Raw genomic sequence first — 15,966 nt, 5'->3', positions numbered from 1 at the left:
AGATCTCAGCGGAGCTGGGCACAGGAAGCTCCTGGCTAACTAAGATAGCCTAACTTAGACGGTGCTGTCTACGGGCCAGATGGGGACCAGGGCCTTGCACGAATTAGCTCATTAATCCTCCCAACAGACCTATGGGGCAGGGCTGTTCTCCCCATTTCACAGGTAAGGAAACTGAGGCAACAGCACAGGTCAGCTACTTATGTGTTACTATTCCAGCAGCTTTTACTCTGGGTTAGCCCAGGGCTTGGCACAGAGCAGGCCCTCTGAGAGTGTTTGTTGAATTAGTGAATAACATCTGGAAGGGGGACGCTGGGCAAGTGTGGGGAGCTCCGCGTGCATGTGTGTGAGTGACTGAGACTGGGTGTACTGTCTCCACGTGCGCTTGTCTGTGACTCTGAGTGTGTGTGACTGCTGTCTGACAGGGTCACACACTTGTCTCCCAGAGTCTTCACCCAAACACCCGGTGGCTCTGAGGACTGTCAGACCGGCTGTGTGTGTGGCTGTGTCAGACTGTGTATGGCTGCCTACACGTGTCTGTCTGGGCCCAAAGGGCCACTTGGCACCCTTCCTGGGCTGGCTGGCAGGACCGGAGGCTATGGCGGGGCAGGACGGGCAGGTTCAGAGGTGAGGAGGGCAGAGTCCCCATCCTCCCCCGCCCAGCCCCACCAGGCAGACCTGCAGATGGAAAAAATGTTCACACCCGGGGCAGGCGGGTGGCTGCCCCAGCGGGACTGCTCTGTGCACAGAAAACAAGTTCTTCTGGTATCAGCTCGAGTTTGGCAGGAAGTGGCTTTTGGGTGGCAGGAAGTTGGATTCAGCTCATATCAGCCCTGGCCGAGGGGCAGGAGAGCAGTTATCTGGGGTTAAACAGAGTTACCGAGAAGTGGGGCCCCAACACCCCATACCTGATAGAGCTGGGGGCACAGCCCACCCCTCCTGGTCATTTGGGATGTAAATGGGCCTTATGAAGTGCTGCTGCCCATCAAGTTCCTCCTGGGCCCTAGACCCCAGACAGAGCTCATCATCCACCACCCATTACCCCCATGCAGCAGATGTGCAGACAGACTGGGAGAGGCAGTGGCTTCCCTGAGGTCACCAAGACAAGTGCAGAGAACGGGAGGGGAGAGACTGCAAGAAATCTACAAGACAAGAGAAAAACCAAGACAGCGAGCAAAGAGGAGAGGGGAGATGGGACCGGGACAGAGAAGGTAGTTGAATGAATGCAGAGAGCAGTGAGACCACACTGGTGAGAAGACTTCTGGAGTGTCCAGGCCCTCACGTGGACATCACAGCTGAGCTTGAGTTCCTGAACCCATTTCCCAGAGGAGGGCGTGAGACCCACAGAGCCTCACTGGCTAAGCCAGACCTGGAATCCAGGTCTGATTCCAAAGCCCATGTTCTTTTGGGCCATGCCCCTGTGCCCACCTTCTAGGGAAGGGAAGTCCTAAAACGGATGCCCATTACATGAGCTGTTTGCCTGGGTACGCTGTTGATGAATTCACCGAGTTGGCCAGTAGAGACCCGAGGTTCAAACCTAGACAGGGTGGCTACAAACTCATGTGCTTAACCATGTAACAGGGTATGCCAAGCGCTGTGCCAGAGCAGGCAGAGAAAGCCATGGCCCTGCCCTCAGGCTGGGACTCAGAGCATCCAGCCACTGATCTAAAGCCCTGAAGCTCCACCCAGCAAGAAACGGAGTCTCCCAGCTCCCAGCCCTGGACACCCTGTACCCACCCTCAGCCCCCACTGGAGCCCTGGGGAGTGGGCCACTGGTCCTTCTGTTCTCATCCCAAAAGCAGCACCCAAGCTGTTCCCTGGCTGAGATGCTGATTTGAAGCTTGGTTTGCATGTCGTTTGCACATTACTCAGTTCATGTCAGAAGGTACGAACATCTCCCTTTCCCGGAGAGGGCTGCTGGGCCCCCCTGCCCTCCTCCAGACAGCAAAAATGCCAGCCGGCTAGACAGGGAGCTGCGCCCTGGCCTCTGACAGCACCCGCCTGCTGCCACCTCCCCCATTCCCTCCTGGAGCCAAATTTAGGCAGCTCTGCTACTGAGAGATGCGGAGAGCGGAGGCAGGAAATGGTGAGGTTGGAGACAGCCCGGCCTTGGCCCAGGCAGGGTGGGGCAGCCCCAGGGGTGCCCCGTCCCTAAAGCCCTTGGCCCAATGCCCCCCCCCCACTCCTCCTCCCACAGGAATGTGGGCCGGGTTGGGGAACGCTGGGTTCTCAGCTGCAGCCCAGGGTGCTGGCTCCCCTGGCCATGAGGGAGGAGGGAGAGATGGAGGGAGGGAGGAGGTCATGGCCGGGGCAGTGGGGAAGGGATCAGATAGCCTCCTCCTGCCCCAGACACCCGCCGCCACTGGGGACAGGAGCCCGCTCTGCTTCTCAGCACTTCCTGCCCCTCCTTGGCGCGCCCCCCCAGACCTGACTGTGGGGTGGGGGGGGGCAGGAGGCATAGCTGGGCCTGCGGGGACTGAACTCCCCCCAAAAGGCTCCACGAGGCCATCTCCTCCTTGGGCTAGCCTTTCACCTTGGTGGTCTTCGTTCCCCTACCTGGGAAATGGGGAGGCTGGCCTACAATGATTTCTGAGTGGCTACCCTCATTGAGAGCCAGGGTTTCTGTGCAGTCTGGCAGAAATTAGGGACGTGGCAGTGGCTTTAGGCCTAGGAACTTCTTCTATTTCTCAGGTATGGCTAAGAGAGGCAGTTCCTCACAGATGCTGGGACAGGATGTGGGTAGGCTGAAGGGTGAAAGGAGAGGGCCTGGACTGGATTACAGACACCAGGAGCCTGCGGGTGGAGTTAATAGTGCCGGTAGCTGACAGCATGGATCCTGGGATCTGAGCGCCTGGGTTTGAATCCATCTCTTCCACTCTGTTCTCCACGCCTGTGGACAAGTCACTTCCACTTTCTGTGCCTCAGTTTCCTCATCTGTAAGATGGGGGTAATAATCCTCCCAGGGCTGCTGGGAAAGTGAAATGAGGCAGTGAATGCTTGGCACACATTAAGTGCACCACGATGCCAGTACCAGCGTGATTGTTTTGTCTCCCTGGGCGGTTGGGAGGCCCCTGGAGCTATAACGGATGTGGACGCGATGGGGAGGCGCTGCAGCTTGGTGGTTAAATGGGCATCGGGATGGGAGTTCAAGTCTGCGTGACCCTGGGCAAATGGCCACACCCCGCTGCGCCCTGGGCGGGGAACAGCAGAGGCGCCTACCGCAGAGGGTCTGTGAGGATTACACAGATCAGGCTTGGCACGGCGCCTGGCACATAGCGGGCGCTCCCTGAAGGAGAGCTGGCCAGATCGAATGGTACCGCCCCGCACAAAGGACAGGTGGGCAGCGTCCCAGGAGGGCGGAGAGCGGAGCAGGTGCGCGGAGAGTGGGGAGGCGGGGTCGAAAGAGGGGGAACGTAGGGGCCGGCGGGCGGGCGCGCGCGCGCAGCAGGTGCGTGTCGAGTGGGCGGGGCCCCGCGCGGGCGGGGTCTCCAGGTGAGCGAGAGCGCGCCTCGAGGCCGGAGACTGGTGGAGGCGCGCCGCCCCGGCCCACCCGCCGGAAAGCGTCCCTGTGTCTTTAACGCCCTCCTCCCCGCGTTCCTCCCCCCCCCCCCCAAGCCCCCTTTGTGCACCCCCCCAGCCGGGCTGCAGCCGCGGAGCCGTCCCCCCTGCACTGACAGCTGGTATCTAATTACTGTGTGAGAATGGAAAGTCAGGCTGTCCCAGCTCCGGGGAGAGGGGATTAACGTCTCCTGCAGAATACACTTCCTCTGGTGGGTTGCCATGGTTACTCTCATTACCTGCCTGCCCGCGAGGAGCCCGCGCGAGCCGCTCCAGCAGGCCCTCCGAACCCGGGCCCGGCGCGCGCGCTCCTCCTGGCCCCTCCTCGCCGAGGCGCACGCGCGTGCGCCGTGGGGGGAGCGCGAGCAGCCTCACCCCCGTCTCCCCGCTCCCCGCCGGAGCAGCTGTCAGTGGCGCGCGCGGCTCGGCCAGTCCCAGCGCGCGCTGTCAACAGTCATTAGCGCGGGCCTTTCCCCTCCCCCTCCAGTCCCTCCTCCCCCCCAAGTCTGGGGTGGGGCCCGCACCTGGGGCCCCGCTCGTTAGCGCGCCCCGGCCGCCCGCCGCGGCCCCCGAAGGGACCCGCCCGCTGGGTCTGCTTGGCTCAGGGACGCCCCCTTCCGCCTAGCACCCCCACCTCAGCGACCCCACTCCCCTGCCCTTGGCCGCGGCGCTCGAGGGAGGCGGGTGCCCAGAATCCTGGAGCGCGCCCCTCCATAGTAGCGGTGACCGCGGTTATTTATGGATATCTCGCCCAGGGTGGGGGCTATTTGTGCATCCTTTGGGTTCCCACAGCCTTCCTGTGAGGTGGCGAAAGGCACTGCGCATATCATGTCATCTCTGCACAGGAGGAAACTGAGGCCCAGGGTCAGGGCTCATTGTCCTCAGGCCTGTGACTTCACCTAGAGCACCTGCGCCCTCCTGGCACACCCAGGCCAGAATTCCTATCCCCCAGGCCCTACCCTATCTTGCTTGAGAGTGCCTTAGCTACTCCCTCCCTCCATCCCTTAAACCAGGGTCATTGCCCCTCTCCTGCCAAGAGGGGGACACTTTGGCCCACTACACCCCTTTCTCTTCCCACTCCTTCCCCGTTCACCCTTTCCAGACATCCCACAATTAACAAAACCAAAAAGAAAAAAAAAAGGAAAAAGAAAAACATTCAGAGCTGCTTGAAGGATATGGCATCCCTCAAAGGTAGTGAGTGCTGTTGTTTGGGGGCTGATCCCCAGCACCTTGCCCTGTGGCCCCGGGGTGTGCATGTCGGTCCCCGGCGTGATTTGAAAGAAGATGGAGGTTCAGCGAAGCAGAAAGGAGGCCTTGGAATATATGAGGCCTGTTCCAGATGGCAGGTGCGATGCGGTGGCGGCTCTGCACTAACAGTTGGAGATTGTGCACAGGGGTGGAGAAGAGGCAACATTAAGTCCTCCACGCCTTGTTTTTGTATTTATTTATTTATGGGGGGGTGGTCTCATCCCTCCACCCCATCCAGGCCTACAGAGCTCAGGGCAACCATGGGTCCGAAAATTCTGCTGTGAATCTTTATCTTGGAGTTTTCTGCTTTTGGTTTTGGTTTCCAGTCTGCAGTAAGTAGTGTTCATAATGGAGAGAAATTCAAATACTGTCCTTGTCCCATTAAGATAACGGCCCCTCTCAGTCATCTGAATGCCCTTTACAAAGTGTGACCGGCTTCTCTTGGGGATTCTGAGGAAAGAATTTCTGGGTATTTGGGTGAAGGTCTTCATTCTGGTTTTCTGTTCTTTTCGTTCTCCCCATTTAGTTTGCTTTTTAAATTTCATCTCCACCATTTTCCTTTCCCTCTGAGGACCCTTTGCAGGAAGCTGACTTCTCCCCTTGGGTCTTCTTTCAGCCCTACCAGTAGTTGGAATGAGACTTTGTGGGAACCCCCCAAAACTGCTACCCCCATTTCCAAAACCTTGGTGGTCCTGCCTGAATTTATTAATGTGTGGTTTGGGGCATGGGAGGAATAGCCACAGTTGCAGAAGTTGGGAGGAACATGCAGCTAATAGCGTTTGCAGTAGCTTTTGCCTGTAATCTGGCTGGCCCTGATGGGATGGAGAAGCATCTTGACACTTGCCTGTGCAATCAACCCCCTGAAGTCCTGGGCTCCCAAACAAGTGGTAGCCAAATGTGTGTTTCCCCAGGGGTGGGTTCTGCTCACTGACTTTCTCCTCTGACAGCAATCTCGTTGATTTTTTTTTTTTAAATAAATAAATTTATTTATTTATTTTTGGCTGCATTGGGTCTTTGTTGCCACGCGTGGGCTTTCTCTAGTTGCGGCGAGCGGGGGTGCTACTCTTTGTTGCGGTGCGTGTGCTTCTCATTGCGGTGGGCTCTCTCGTTGCGGAGCACAGGCTCCAGGCACACGGGCTTCAGTAGTTGCAGCACGTGGGCTCACTAGTTGTGGCACACGGGCTCAGTAGTTGTGGCTCATGGGCTCCAGAGCACAGGCTCAGTAGTTGTGGCACACGGGCTTTGCTGCTCCAAGGCATGTGGGATCCTCCCAGACCAGGGCTCGAACCCGTGTCTCCTGCATTGGCAGGCGGACTCTTAGCCACTGTGCCACCAGGGAAGCCCAGTCTCGTTCATTTTTACTCTTTGTTGAGAACTGCACCAAAAGGGCTCATCCTAAGGACTGTTTGCATGGTTTCTTCCTCTACCTTAGGAACCCAATTGAGAAATGTCCCCACTGTTTAGCCTCATTCTCTTAATCATGGACACTCCGTTGCTGGAAGGCATATGCCACTACTATAGTGATGGTGGTGCACTAAACGGCACCTCGGTGGCCTGAAACGGTGAGCCCACTTTGATAAGTGTATAACTTATTACCAGTAAGTGACTTTGAAGTTCCAGTGGAGATGATAGAACTGCGATCCATTAGCAGTTGGACCTCACCTGCCATCAAGGGCAAGAGTCCGTTTAATTGGCTTAGTGGGAAGACAGGCAAGACTCAGTCAGATTCAGGAGCTCACCTGAGGGATGACTCCCAACAACAGCCCACGAGGCCACCCAGGCAGGGGCCTGGGAAGATATGCTCATCTCTCTCCTAGGTTTGCAGCCCTGGGCACAGCAGTCCTCTCTGTGCCCAGCATTCAGATCATCTGAGGAAACCGAGGAAGCCAGAAAAAGACCCATCAAGGGATGACCTGCTTAAATATTAATTAATTTTGCCAGGGAGGACTTAAAAATCAGATGTCAGGATGCTGGGCACTCCCGCTCTTTCTATCCATAATCCACATTAAGTCTCTGGGTAGGTGTTTAGAATTCTTACTAATGTTGTCCTATAAGATTCTTTTCTTTCCACCAGTAGGAAAATGGGCCTTCACTGGAGAAGAAAATATTAATATATTAGGCCTGGCAGCACGGAACATGTTTATTCTTTTTTTAAAAAAAATATTTATTTATTTATTTGGCTGTGCCGCCTGCGGGATCTTCGTTGTGGCATGTGGAATTTTTAGTTGAGGCATGTGGGATCTAGTTCCCTGACCAGGGATCGAACTTGGGCCCCCTGCATTGGGAGTGTGGAGTCTTAACCACTGGACCACCAGGGAAGTCCCAGAACATGTTTATATTCGTTATCCAATGCCAGTTTCCTTACTAGTTACCTCCCTGTCTCAATCACACAGACATTCTAATCAGCAGTTCCCCAAATCTGTCATGCATTAGAATCATCTGGGGGAGTCTATTAAAATCCTCAGAGTGTCAGATTTGGTAGGTCCAAGGTGGAACCTGAGAATTGCATTTCTAACAAGTTCCCAGGTGATGCCTAGGGACCACACTTTGTGAACCATTGTTATAAATATTCTGAAATACCAGCCTTGCTTAAGTAGACATTTGGTGGTTTCCTCAATGACTTGCAACCTGGCCTTTAGTTTGGAACCCAGATGGGCTGGTTTTAAGGAAGATGGTAATATCCAAGAAAGTTTGTAGCTCCATGAATTTATTTATTTATTTATTTATTTATTTATTTTTGGCCGTGTTGGGTCTGTTGCTGCGCGTTGACTTTCTTTAGTTGTGGCGAGCAGGGGCTACTCTTCGTTGCGGTGTGTGGACTTCTCATTGCTGTGACTTCTCTTGTCGCAGAGCACGGGCTGTAGGCTAGCGGGCTGTGGAGCACAGGCTCAGTAGTTGTGGCGCACGGGCTTAGTTGCTCCGCAGCACGTGGGATCTTCCCAGACCAGGGCTCGAACCTGTATCCCCTGCACTGACAGGCAGAATCTTAACCTCTGCACCACCAGGGAAGTCCCGCTCCATGAATTTTTAACAACTATTGCCATGTCTGGTTTTGTTGGCCCAAGTCTGGCTGGCTGTTTTGGAGTTAGCTGTTTCAAGAGGATGTAGTAAGTTACCATGGCAATATTCTTCCCCGCAAAGGAAGGCCTCAGAGGTCGCTCCTGCACAACTGGCCATGTGTTTTTCCTGGCTTTTCCCATGGGGTGCTGCAGGGTTCCATTCCATCACTCCTGGTTGGCGTTCCCAGGAAGTGGGGAATAGCCAAGAGGCTCCAGCCCCACTCTTTATCCAGCCTGTAAATGAAGTGAGCTTCCTTTGTCAACCCAGGGCCCAGCTTGCTTAGGGCTGTGGATCAGACTAAGCTAACTTGGGTACAAAGCAGAGGTGGTTGGCAGAGGCATCCCAAGGCTATGCGGAAGGTGCTGTCCGCTCCCTAATGAGCAGCTCAAGCCTTGTAGTACTGCGTCTGGATTCTTGGCTAGGAAAGGCATGCCTCTCCTGCAGCATTTAGCATGAAAGTTGTTACCTCTGTGGATGCAGGGCATGGCAGAGATGTCTGCGGCATGTGACTGCCGTGTGATCCCTTTGTTCTCTTCCCAGGGTTCTCCTTGAAAGCCACACAGATATCCTGGTGTTCCACCCTCAGGGTGTAGTACACATGGTGTCCAGGTGGCCACAGCTCACCAGAGGACAGTTCAAGGTGTGGCTCTGCAGACCTTGTGTGGTTTGAATTCTGGTTGCTATGGGCCCTCTCCTTTCCTGTGTACATCTCTGCAGTGGAGACAGACCTATTACAGGACCCAGGTTGGAACAGCACAGGATAGCACAATCCATTTTTAAAGAGGGAGCCTCCCTGAAGAGTTTCTCTGGGTTAATTTTATGGTCACGTTGGGCCAGGTACAAAGCTGTTGGTTACCCGTGTCTGCCTGTGAATGGAGGTGGAAGGCTGGGACCGAGGCAGGCCAGGCACCGGGCAGTGTGTTTTGCTATTTAATCTGAGTTCGTTAGTTATACCTTGACTTTAGGAAAGCTTATTCCAAGTTTGTGTGACAGCCTTAGCATGTTATTTTGCATAAGATTCTGCATCTCTTCTGATGGTGTATATTACCTCGGGGGACCCCTTCTGTAACCTCAATGGATCAGAGGGACAGGAGATAAGAACAGATTCCTAAACACAAAATGTCCAAACGCAGTGGGTCTAAAGGGAAGAGATGAACATTTACAAGCCTCTATGTGGCAGATGCCTGACTTACATTCTTACCTGAGCCTTGGAACATCCAACTAGGACTTTTTATGCTCATTTTACAGGTGAGATGAAACTGAGTTCTTTTTTTTAAAATTAATTAATTTATTTATTTTTGGCTGCATTGTGTCTTCGTTGCTGTGCACGGGCTTTCTCTAGTTGCAGTGAGCGGGGGCTACTCTTAGTTGTGGCACACGGGCTTCTCACTGCGGTGGCTTCTCTCATTGCGGAGCATGGGCTCTAGGTGTGCAGTCTTCAGTAGTTGTGGCATGCAGGCTTCAGTAGTTGTGGCTTGCGGGCTCTAGAGTGCAGGCTCAGTAGTTGTGGTGCACGGGCGTAGTTGCTCCGTGGCATGTGGGATCTTCCTGGACCAGGGCTCGAACCCACGTCCCCTGCATTGGCAGGTGGATTCTTAACCACTGCGCCACCAGGGAAGCCCAGGAAACTGACTTTTAAGTGGTAAAGAAGTGACCTGCCCAAGGTCAACAAGCTGGTTAGGGGGCACTTTCCATCTCACCAAACTAAAATATTATCTTTCATCAGATTGTCTTCTTTCTCTCTTCCTTCTCATCAAATTTTATCAACTTTTTCCAGAAGTATCTGTGTTCTGGCCAGAAACAATTTTATGAGCAGAGAGGTCTATTCACTTGTAGGCAGCGAAACCCATCATTATGCCTCTGGGACTCAGATTATTGAAATCTGGAACTACCCACCCCATTATACTTTTAAAAAATATACCTTTTAAAAGTAAGTTTAACAGACACACAGAAAAGTACACAAATTGTAAGTGTTCAGATCAATGGCTTTTTATAAACTGAACCCACCCTCGCTCAAGAAATAGAAAACCAGTTGTATTTTCATTCTTAAGTTTCTTTTGTTTGTTTTTGCCAATGTGAACCTCTGGTTAGAAGTGTATTGTAACTGACCTGTCATAATATTTGTCCCATGCAGCTCTCTCACGGCAATATTTGAAGATCTCCAAAATGCTCGTAGTTACAAGTCAGCTAATGAATTAGTCACTGATGAGCCCAGGACTTCAGAGGGGGACTTCAGATACCCTCAAGACAGAGATAACAGTAACTTCTGAGAGGGTTTAAGAATAGCAGTCATGGAATTTTACAGCTCATCTCATAAGTGAAGCTCAGGGAGGTTGAAGAGTTTGCCTACAATCTCACAGCAAGCAGTCAGGACCAGAAAGCTGCTCTTCCTACGTGGGCGCGCGCGTACGCGCGTACACGCACACACTCTCACACACACACAGGTACCTGCTGAGAAGTCCCCATTGCAATGGATCGTGACTTGGAAGAAAGCCACTGGCAAGAGGGCCTGTGCAGGGCCAGTGAGGTCCCCACCCAGGGTCACTCTGCCCCTGACCCACTGCCCAGCCACAGCCCCCTAGTGGACGCTGCCCACTAGCCCTAGAGTTTGGTCCCTATGCCCCAGATACCCTTCCTTTCCCACCTGCTCTCAAGTGGGCCACTGGCAAAGAGATAGCCCTGCTATCCTATCATGGCACGTTGAGAAAGTTGCTCGGTAAAATCAAACCCTGCCTGTGCCCAGAATGTATTGTGAGTGAGTGTCCCATTCAGCGTGCCCTCGATTCTCCTCGGACGACAAAGACCAAAGTCCTGAGCCAGCTCTGACCCTCTTACGAGCCACCATCCCACAGGCGGGTCCTGACCCTAATGGTCTCCTAGGCTTGTCGCGATGTTCAGCCCCGTCCTGGCTGGGGGAAGCTTGGCAATCGGCAAAGCACCTCTTAATGACAGTATTTATCCAGCAGTTTCTGTGGCCAGGCTTGGTGCTAAGTGCCCCACACACATTTCATTTACTCCTCTCTGCAGCTCATGGGAAAGGTGCTTCTGTTATGCCCATCTTCTAGGTAAAGGACCTGAGGCTCAGAAAAGCAAAATACCTGCTCAGGGTCACACAGCCACTTAAATGATGGGGCCCCACTGAAATTGGAGAAGTGTGTGTCTAAACTACCCTTCCTGGCTACCGCTTATAACCACCGAGTCATTCAGCAGCTGTTTATTGAGCCTACTATGTGCCAGGCATTGTGCTTGGTGCTGGGGAGACAGCTGTGAGCCTCCAGAAGAACACCCCTTTTCCCCCTCCAAAGAGCCAACATTCTTGAGTGGGATCCTTTGGGGAGGAATTCTCTTGGAGATTTGTGTTTTGAGCACTTTTAGAGAAGAGCCTGCCTCCTTTTTCCCAAATCCCCCCCTCCCAAACACTGCTTGCTCTTCCTCTTTGAGACCCCCAGAGCCCTCCAAGTCTCCACTTAGGGAGGTGATGGCTGAAAGCCCAGTGTCCCTGAGATCCTGGCACATCTTTTGGGGGCCAGCTGACAGCACTCGTGCCAGCCCAATAAGAGGCTCGGGGGGTCCACGGCCACCCCACTCATGTGGCCCTGCCACCTCCACGTGGCCTTATGTCTGTTATTCTCTACATCTCCACACACAAAGAGCCCGGATGCTGTTGCTGGCGCTCAGGTGCTGGAGTGGGGAGGTGGGCAGCGGTGAAAAGCTTTTCTGAAAGGCCAGGGTGAGGCAGGAGTCACCCAGGTGATCCAAGCCGTTCCCCTGGGACCCTAGCCCAGGACCACAGCGGAAGGTTACTGCTAATTGGGGAGCTCTTGATGGGGCCGCATCTATTTAGCACCGCCCCCCTCCCCAGAGACTTCCAGGATGGTCTTGGCACAGTGTGTGATTCGAAAGCTCCCTTCTGAGTCTGGCACAATCTGTCTGAAATTGTGAACATGGTGGCTCTTGGTTTTTTAATTTGTTGTTTTTCTCTGCCCATTGTTTCTGGCAGATTTAGTAGCAGCAGCCACCCTTGCCTCTGGAAGCCCCCTCCCTGCGGCCCTCTCAGCAGGCTCCCGTCCCCCGGCCCCCCAGACCTACCATCGGAGGCCTTACGGGGTCAGCGAACAGCGGTGTCCCTGCCCCTGACCCACTGCCCAGCCACAGGGCCCAGCTCTCACCCTGCCATCATCCCTGACACTAACACAGCTTGTCCACCCTGTCGCAGGGGGCAGATGGCCTGTCGGAGCCGGAGGGCATCTCTCTGAAGCGGGTCGCTGTGGTGGAAGATTTCTTTGACATCATCTACTCGATGCATGTGGAGAGCTCAGCAGAGCCAGGCAAAGCCCCCAAGCACGCTGGGCAGAAGAAAACCTACCGAGCGGTGAGATTTCTGTCTCTTTGCCTCTGCTGGCAGCCCCAGGCCTTGGCAGGAGGCCATGGGCTCCGCACATGTTGGGCAGGGGGGTGGGGCAGGGAGCTGAGGCGTGATGAAACAGCCTTTGGGGACCCAGGGGGGCACAGGGCAAGGGCATGGCAGCCAGAGATGGCTCATGGGGCGAGGGGGCGGGCTCTGTGGTCTGAGCACAAAGGAGAAGCAGGTTGAAGGGAGTGAGAGGGAGGGAAGGAGAGGGATGAGGGAAGGAGGAAAGCCCTCCTCTTCCTGGTTTCTGCTTCACTCCATCCCCCCAGCCCCAGCCTGGGGCCGCAGTTGGGGGTGGGGTGGCTAGATAATAATAATCATCAGAGCAAATGCTTCCATGGCATTTACTGTGTGCCAGGCCTGTCCTGAATACTCCCTGTGTGTGAGTTCATTCAGTCCCCTACGACCCTGTGAAGTCAGTGCTGGAAGTTCCCCAGGGGAAGTCTGAGGACCTGGGCCCCACCCTCTAGGAAAGCACAGTTCGATTTGGGGTGGGGAGTCTGAGAGCAAAACCAAGATACGAGAAACAGAAATGTGTCCAAGACTAGCTTCAGGGGAACAAGAACCCAGGTACACCTGGTCGTTCAGCAAAGGCCCCTCCAGACACCAGCTCTCAATGCTAAACCAGGGGGACTTCATGGAGAAGGTGGCAGGTGAGCTAGCAGTCTAAACTTTGGGTAGGCAGAAGAGAGCAGAGGCGGCAACCTAGGGTGGGAAACATCACACATGGGGCAGTGGAGGGGATGGTGGCCAGAGCAGGAGGGGCCTGCCTGGGTTCTGGTCCTGCGCCCCCATTGACCCCCATTGCCATGGCTCATGCACAGCTCTGAACCACTTGTCTGGCACCCACCACTAAAGCAGTAAAGCCAAGCACTTTATGTTCATTCAAGCCTCACAGCAGTCCCATGACAGAGGTGCTGTGGCCCATTTCACAGTTGAGGAAACTGAGACCCAGAGAGTTAAGCTACCGCTCTAAGGTCACACAGCACTGAAGTGGCAGTCAGCTCTGTGTGGACTTTCTCTCTGGTTTCCTAGAGACCTGCCCCTCTGTGATGGGGCTACTTCACCCAAAGCGGATGTGAACCCTCTTTTATAAATAGCCTTGGAGTGCAGCGGAGGTGGCCTGTATAAGTCTATAATTTCCCCATATGGCCTGATTTTTTGTGTGTGTTTTTTTTTTTTTCTCGATACGCTGGCCTCTCACTGTTGTGGCCTCTCCCGTCGCGGAGCACAGGCTCCGGACGCGCAGGCTCAGCAGCCATGGCTCACAGGCCCAGCCGCTCCGCGGCATGTGGGATCCTCCCAGACCGGGGCCTGAACCCATGTCCCCTGCATTGGCAGACGGACTCTCAACCACTGCGCCACCAGGGAAGCCCTGGCCTGATTTAAAAAAAAAAAAAAAAAAAAATCCAATAATCTGGTTTGTCCTTGTCCTCAGAAGATGGCCTTTGCTCTAAATGAGTCTTAAGGATGACCCACACGACACGGACCTCAGAGAGATGAGGGGTCGGGCTGAGGGAAACAGGAGATGATTGAACTATCTGCCCCGACCTGTCCTGCTTCTCAGCACTTGTGCGTTGGGCAACGGCTTGTGGGAAGGGATTTCTGAGGGTATTTCCACCGGAGGGTCATAAATGAAGGGAGGGGTACCCGAGCTGGGGCCTGTGTGGGCCCCTTGGTACTGATGCAACCCCGCACACTTTCTCAGCATTGAATTTGCCTTGCTGGGAGCCAGCATGTGCCAGGCTGTGCGCTCAGCACGTCCCCTGCACCAGTTCTCTGAGCCATCACACAGATGAAGCAGGTGCTGCTGTTACCCCCATTTTACAGATGAGGAAAACGAGGCTCAGAGAGATGATTAAACCTGCCTTGAGGTCACCCAGCTGATGTTCCGAGCCAGGCAGCTGGCCCAGAGCCCACACCCTACACCCTGACCACCACTCATGCCACCTCTCTACAAACCTCCTATGGCCAGCTAGTGGGGTCCACTGACTTGCCTGTCAAAGTAGACAGTCTTGGACCAACGAGACCTCATGATTTCCCTGGTCCCCTGGGTGCCCAGCCCCAAGTCTCACCCTCAGGCACTTCCTGGGTGTTCATGAAGGCTGGGGTCTTCGAGCTCTGTGCTGCGGAGAGGGCGGGGCTGGCTGCACCCGCCAGGCTCTGCATCTCTGGGCCAAGCGGATGTCCAGCCCTTGGCTCTGCGCTTCCTGGCTTCTCGTCCATATGCCCGCCGCGTGCCCCACTTCCCGCTGCCCAGCCTGGAGCTGGCACATGACTGGCAGCGAGCCAGCTGGGCTGCGTGCAGAGCTGGAATTTCAGCAGCAGGGCCAAGGCTGAGGGAGCAGGCCAGGCCCTCCTGCAGTGGGTGTGAGGCCAGGGGGGCCGCCATACCCCCTTCCTCCCCTGTGTGCCTCCTCTCCCTTCCCCCCTCTTCTCCATCTGTCACCCTTCTCATTGCCACCCTTTTCCTTTTGGGGGGATGGGGTGGTGCCCACATGCTTTTGTCCTCCTCTTTTCACCTGCTCCCATTTTCCTCAACCTAAGCCTAGCTCTTCAGCCCCATCCATGCCTGTGGAAAGAGACCCCCCCCAACCCTCCGCAAGGAAACTCCGTGCTGATGGGTGCAGAGAGGCACAGCCTGGCGCTGCGGGCTTTGCATCAGGCCCTTAGGAGGGGTTTTTGGACCTGCCTGTGTGTGCTTTACCAAACGTGAATCCTGGGACTGCCTTGCTGTCTCTGGGGACACCTGGGACCTTCCGGATTCTTAGAGGCCTGGGGTGCCTGAGGGAGCAGGAGACCGGAAGGGAGATGGGCAGGCTTGTTCAGGGCATTAAAGGAGGCACATTCTTCAGTGGGAAAAGAACTTTCTAGGGATCAGAGAGGGCAGGTAATGAGCTTTCTGAAACTGGAGGTCTCTGAGCCAGGGGTAGATGGCCATTTACGACGGACAATACAGGGGAGTCCCATCTTGGGCAAGAAGCCCCTACCTTACTTTGCCTCGGACGTAGCGTGACCTGAGGTCCAGAGGATCCCAGGGAGTCTTGCCAAGGCAGGGGTGTGGGTTCTACAAAGTTCCCTGAAGCCGCATAGAGGACTGGTCCTTTTTCAAGGGGCGTTTCTAGTGTCTGCACCCATCTGAATTAGGGTGATCCCCTTTGCTTCCTTCCTCTTCCCCGGGGTGCTAGTAGGCTAGATGGGGTCCTGGAGTCCTGATCTGGCTGCCCAGACCACTTTGGAGTTGGGGCCAGATGTGGTCAGCAGCTGCTCCAGGCCCACCACGTGCTCAGCCACCCGCAGGGCGGAAGGAGGATCTTGTAAAGTGGTGCAAGTCCCCCCAATTGGCCTCATCTGCCTTCGTTGACCTCTGAGTTGGGGACCGAAAATGGGGCCTTGCAAGTCAGCAACTCTACAAATAGCTTCTGCTCTCCCTGCCAGCGAAATCTCACTCAGTTTTTACTACTAAGAAAAACGTAAAAGGCAGATTCATGTATGGATCTCAATGTCTAGGCAGGAGGCCTGAGAGCAAGGCAACAGACAGTCCAGGGCCTCCCAGGGCAGCTGGTTGGGGACAGGGGTCCTGGAGCTTCCCCTCTTAAATGCAAACAGCTCCATCTTATCTGTGTCATGTTTTGGGCTTCAGGATAAGAGTCTATTTCCAGAACATTGTCTGTAGCTCTAAAACTATCTGA

General features: G+C 54.7%; 1 protein-coding gene across 2 annotated transcripts in view; it reads left to right on the top strand.

The window, feature by feature from the left end:
* Positions 1-15,966, top strand: part of NOL4L (nucleolar protein 4 like) — a 130,630-nt gene that overhangs the window by 39,512 nt on the left and 75,152 nt on the right. For both annotated transcript variants that reach the window (XM_059038243.2, XM_067012365.1), the window contains exon 2: positions 12,080-12,235. In XM_059038243.2, the coding sequence (XP_058894226.1) occupies positions 12,080-12,235 (156 nt within the window). The remainder of the gene's footprint in view (positions 1-12,079; positions 12,236-15,966) is intronic.

The sequence above is a fragment of the Kogia breviceps genome, chromosome 14, assembly GCF_026419965.1.
Source record: "Kogia breviceps isolate mKogBre1 chromosome 14, mKogBre1 haplotype 1, whole genome shotgun sequence".
NCBI classification, from domain to species: Eukaryota; Metazoa; Chordata; class Mammalia; order Artiodactyla; family Physeteridae; genus Kogia; species Kogia breviceps.
This window is presented reverse-complemented; position numbering and strand designations above follow the sequence as displayed.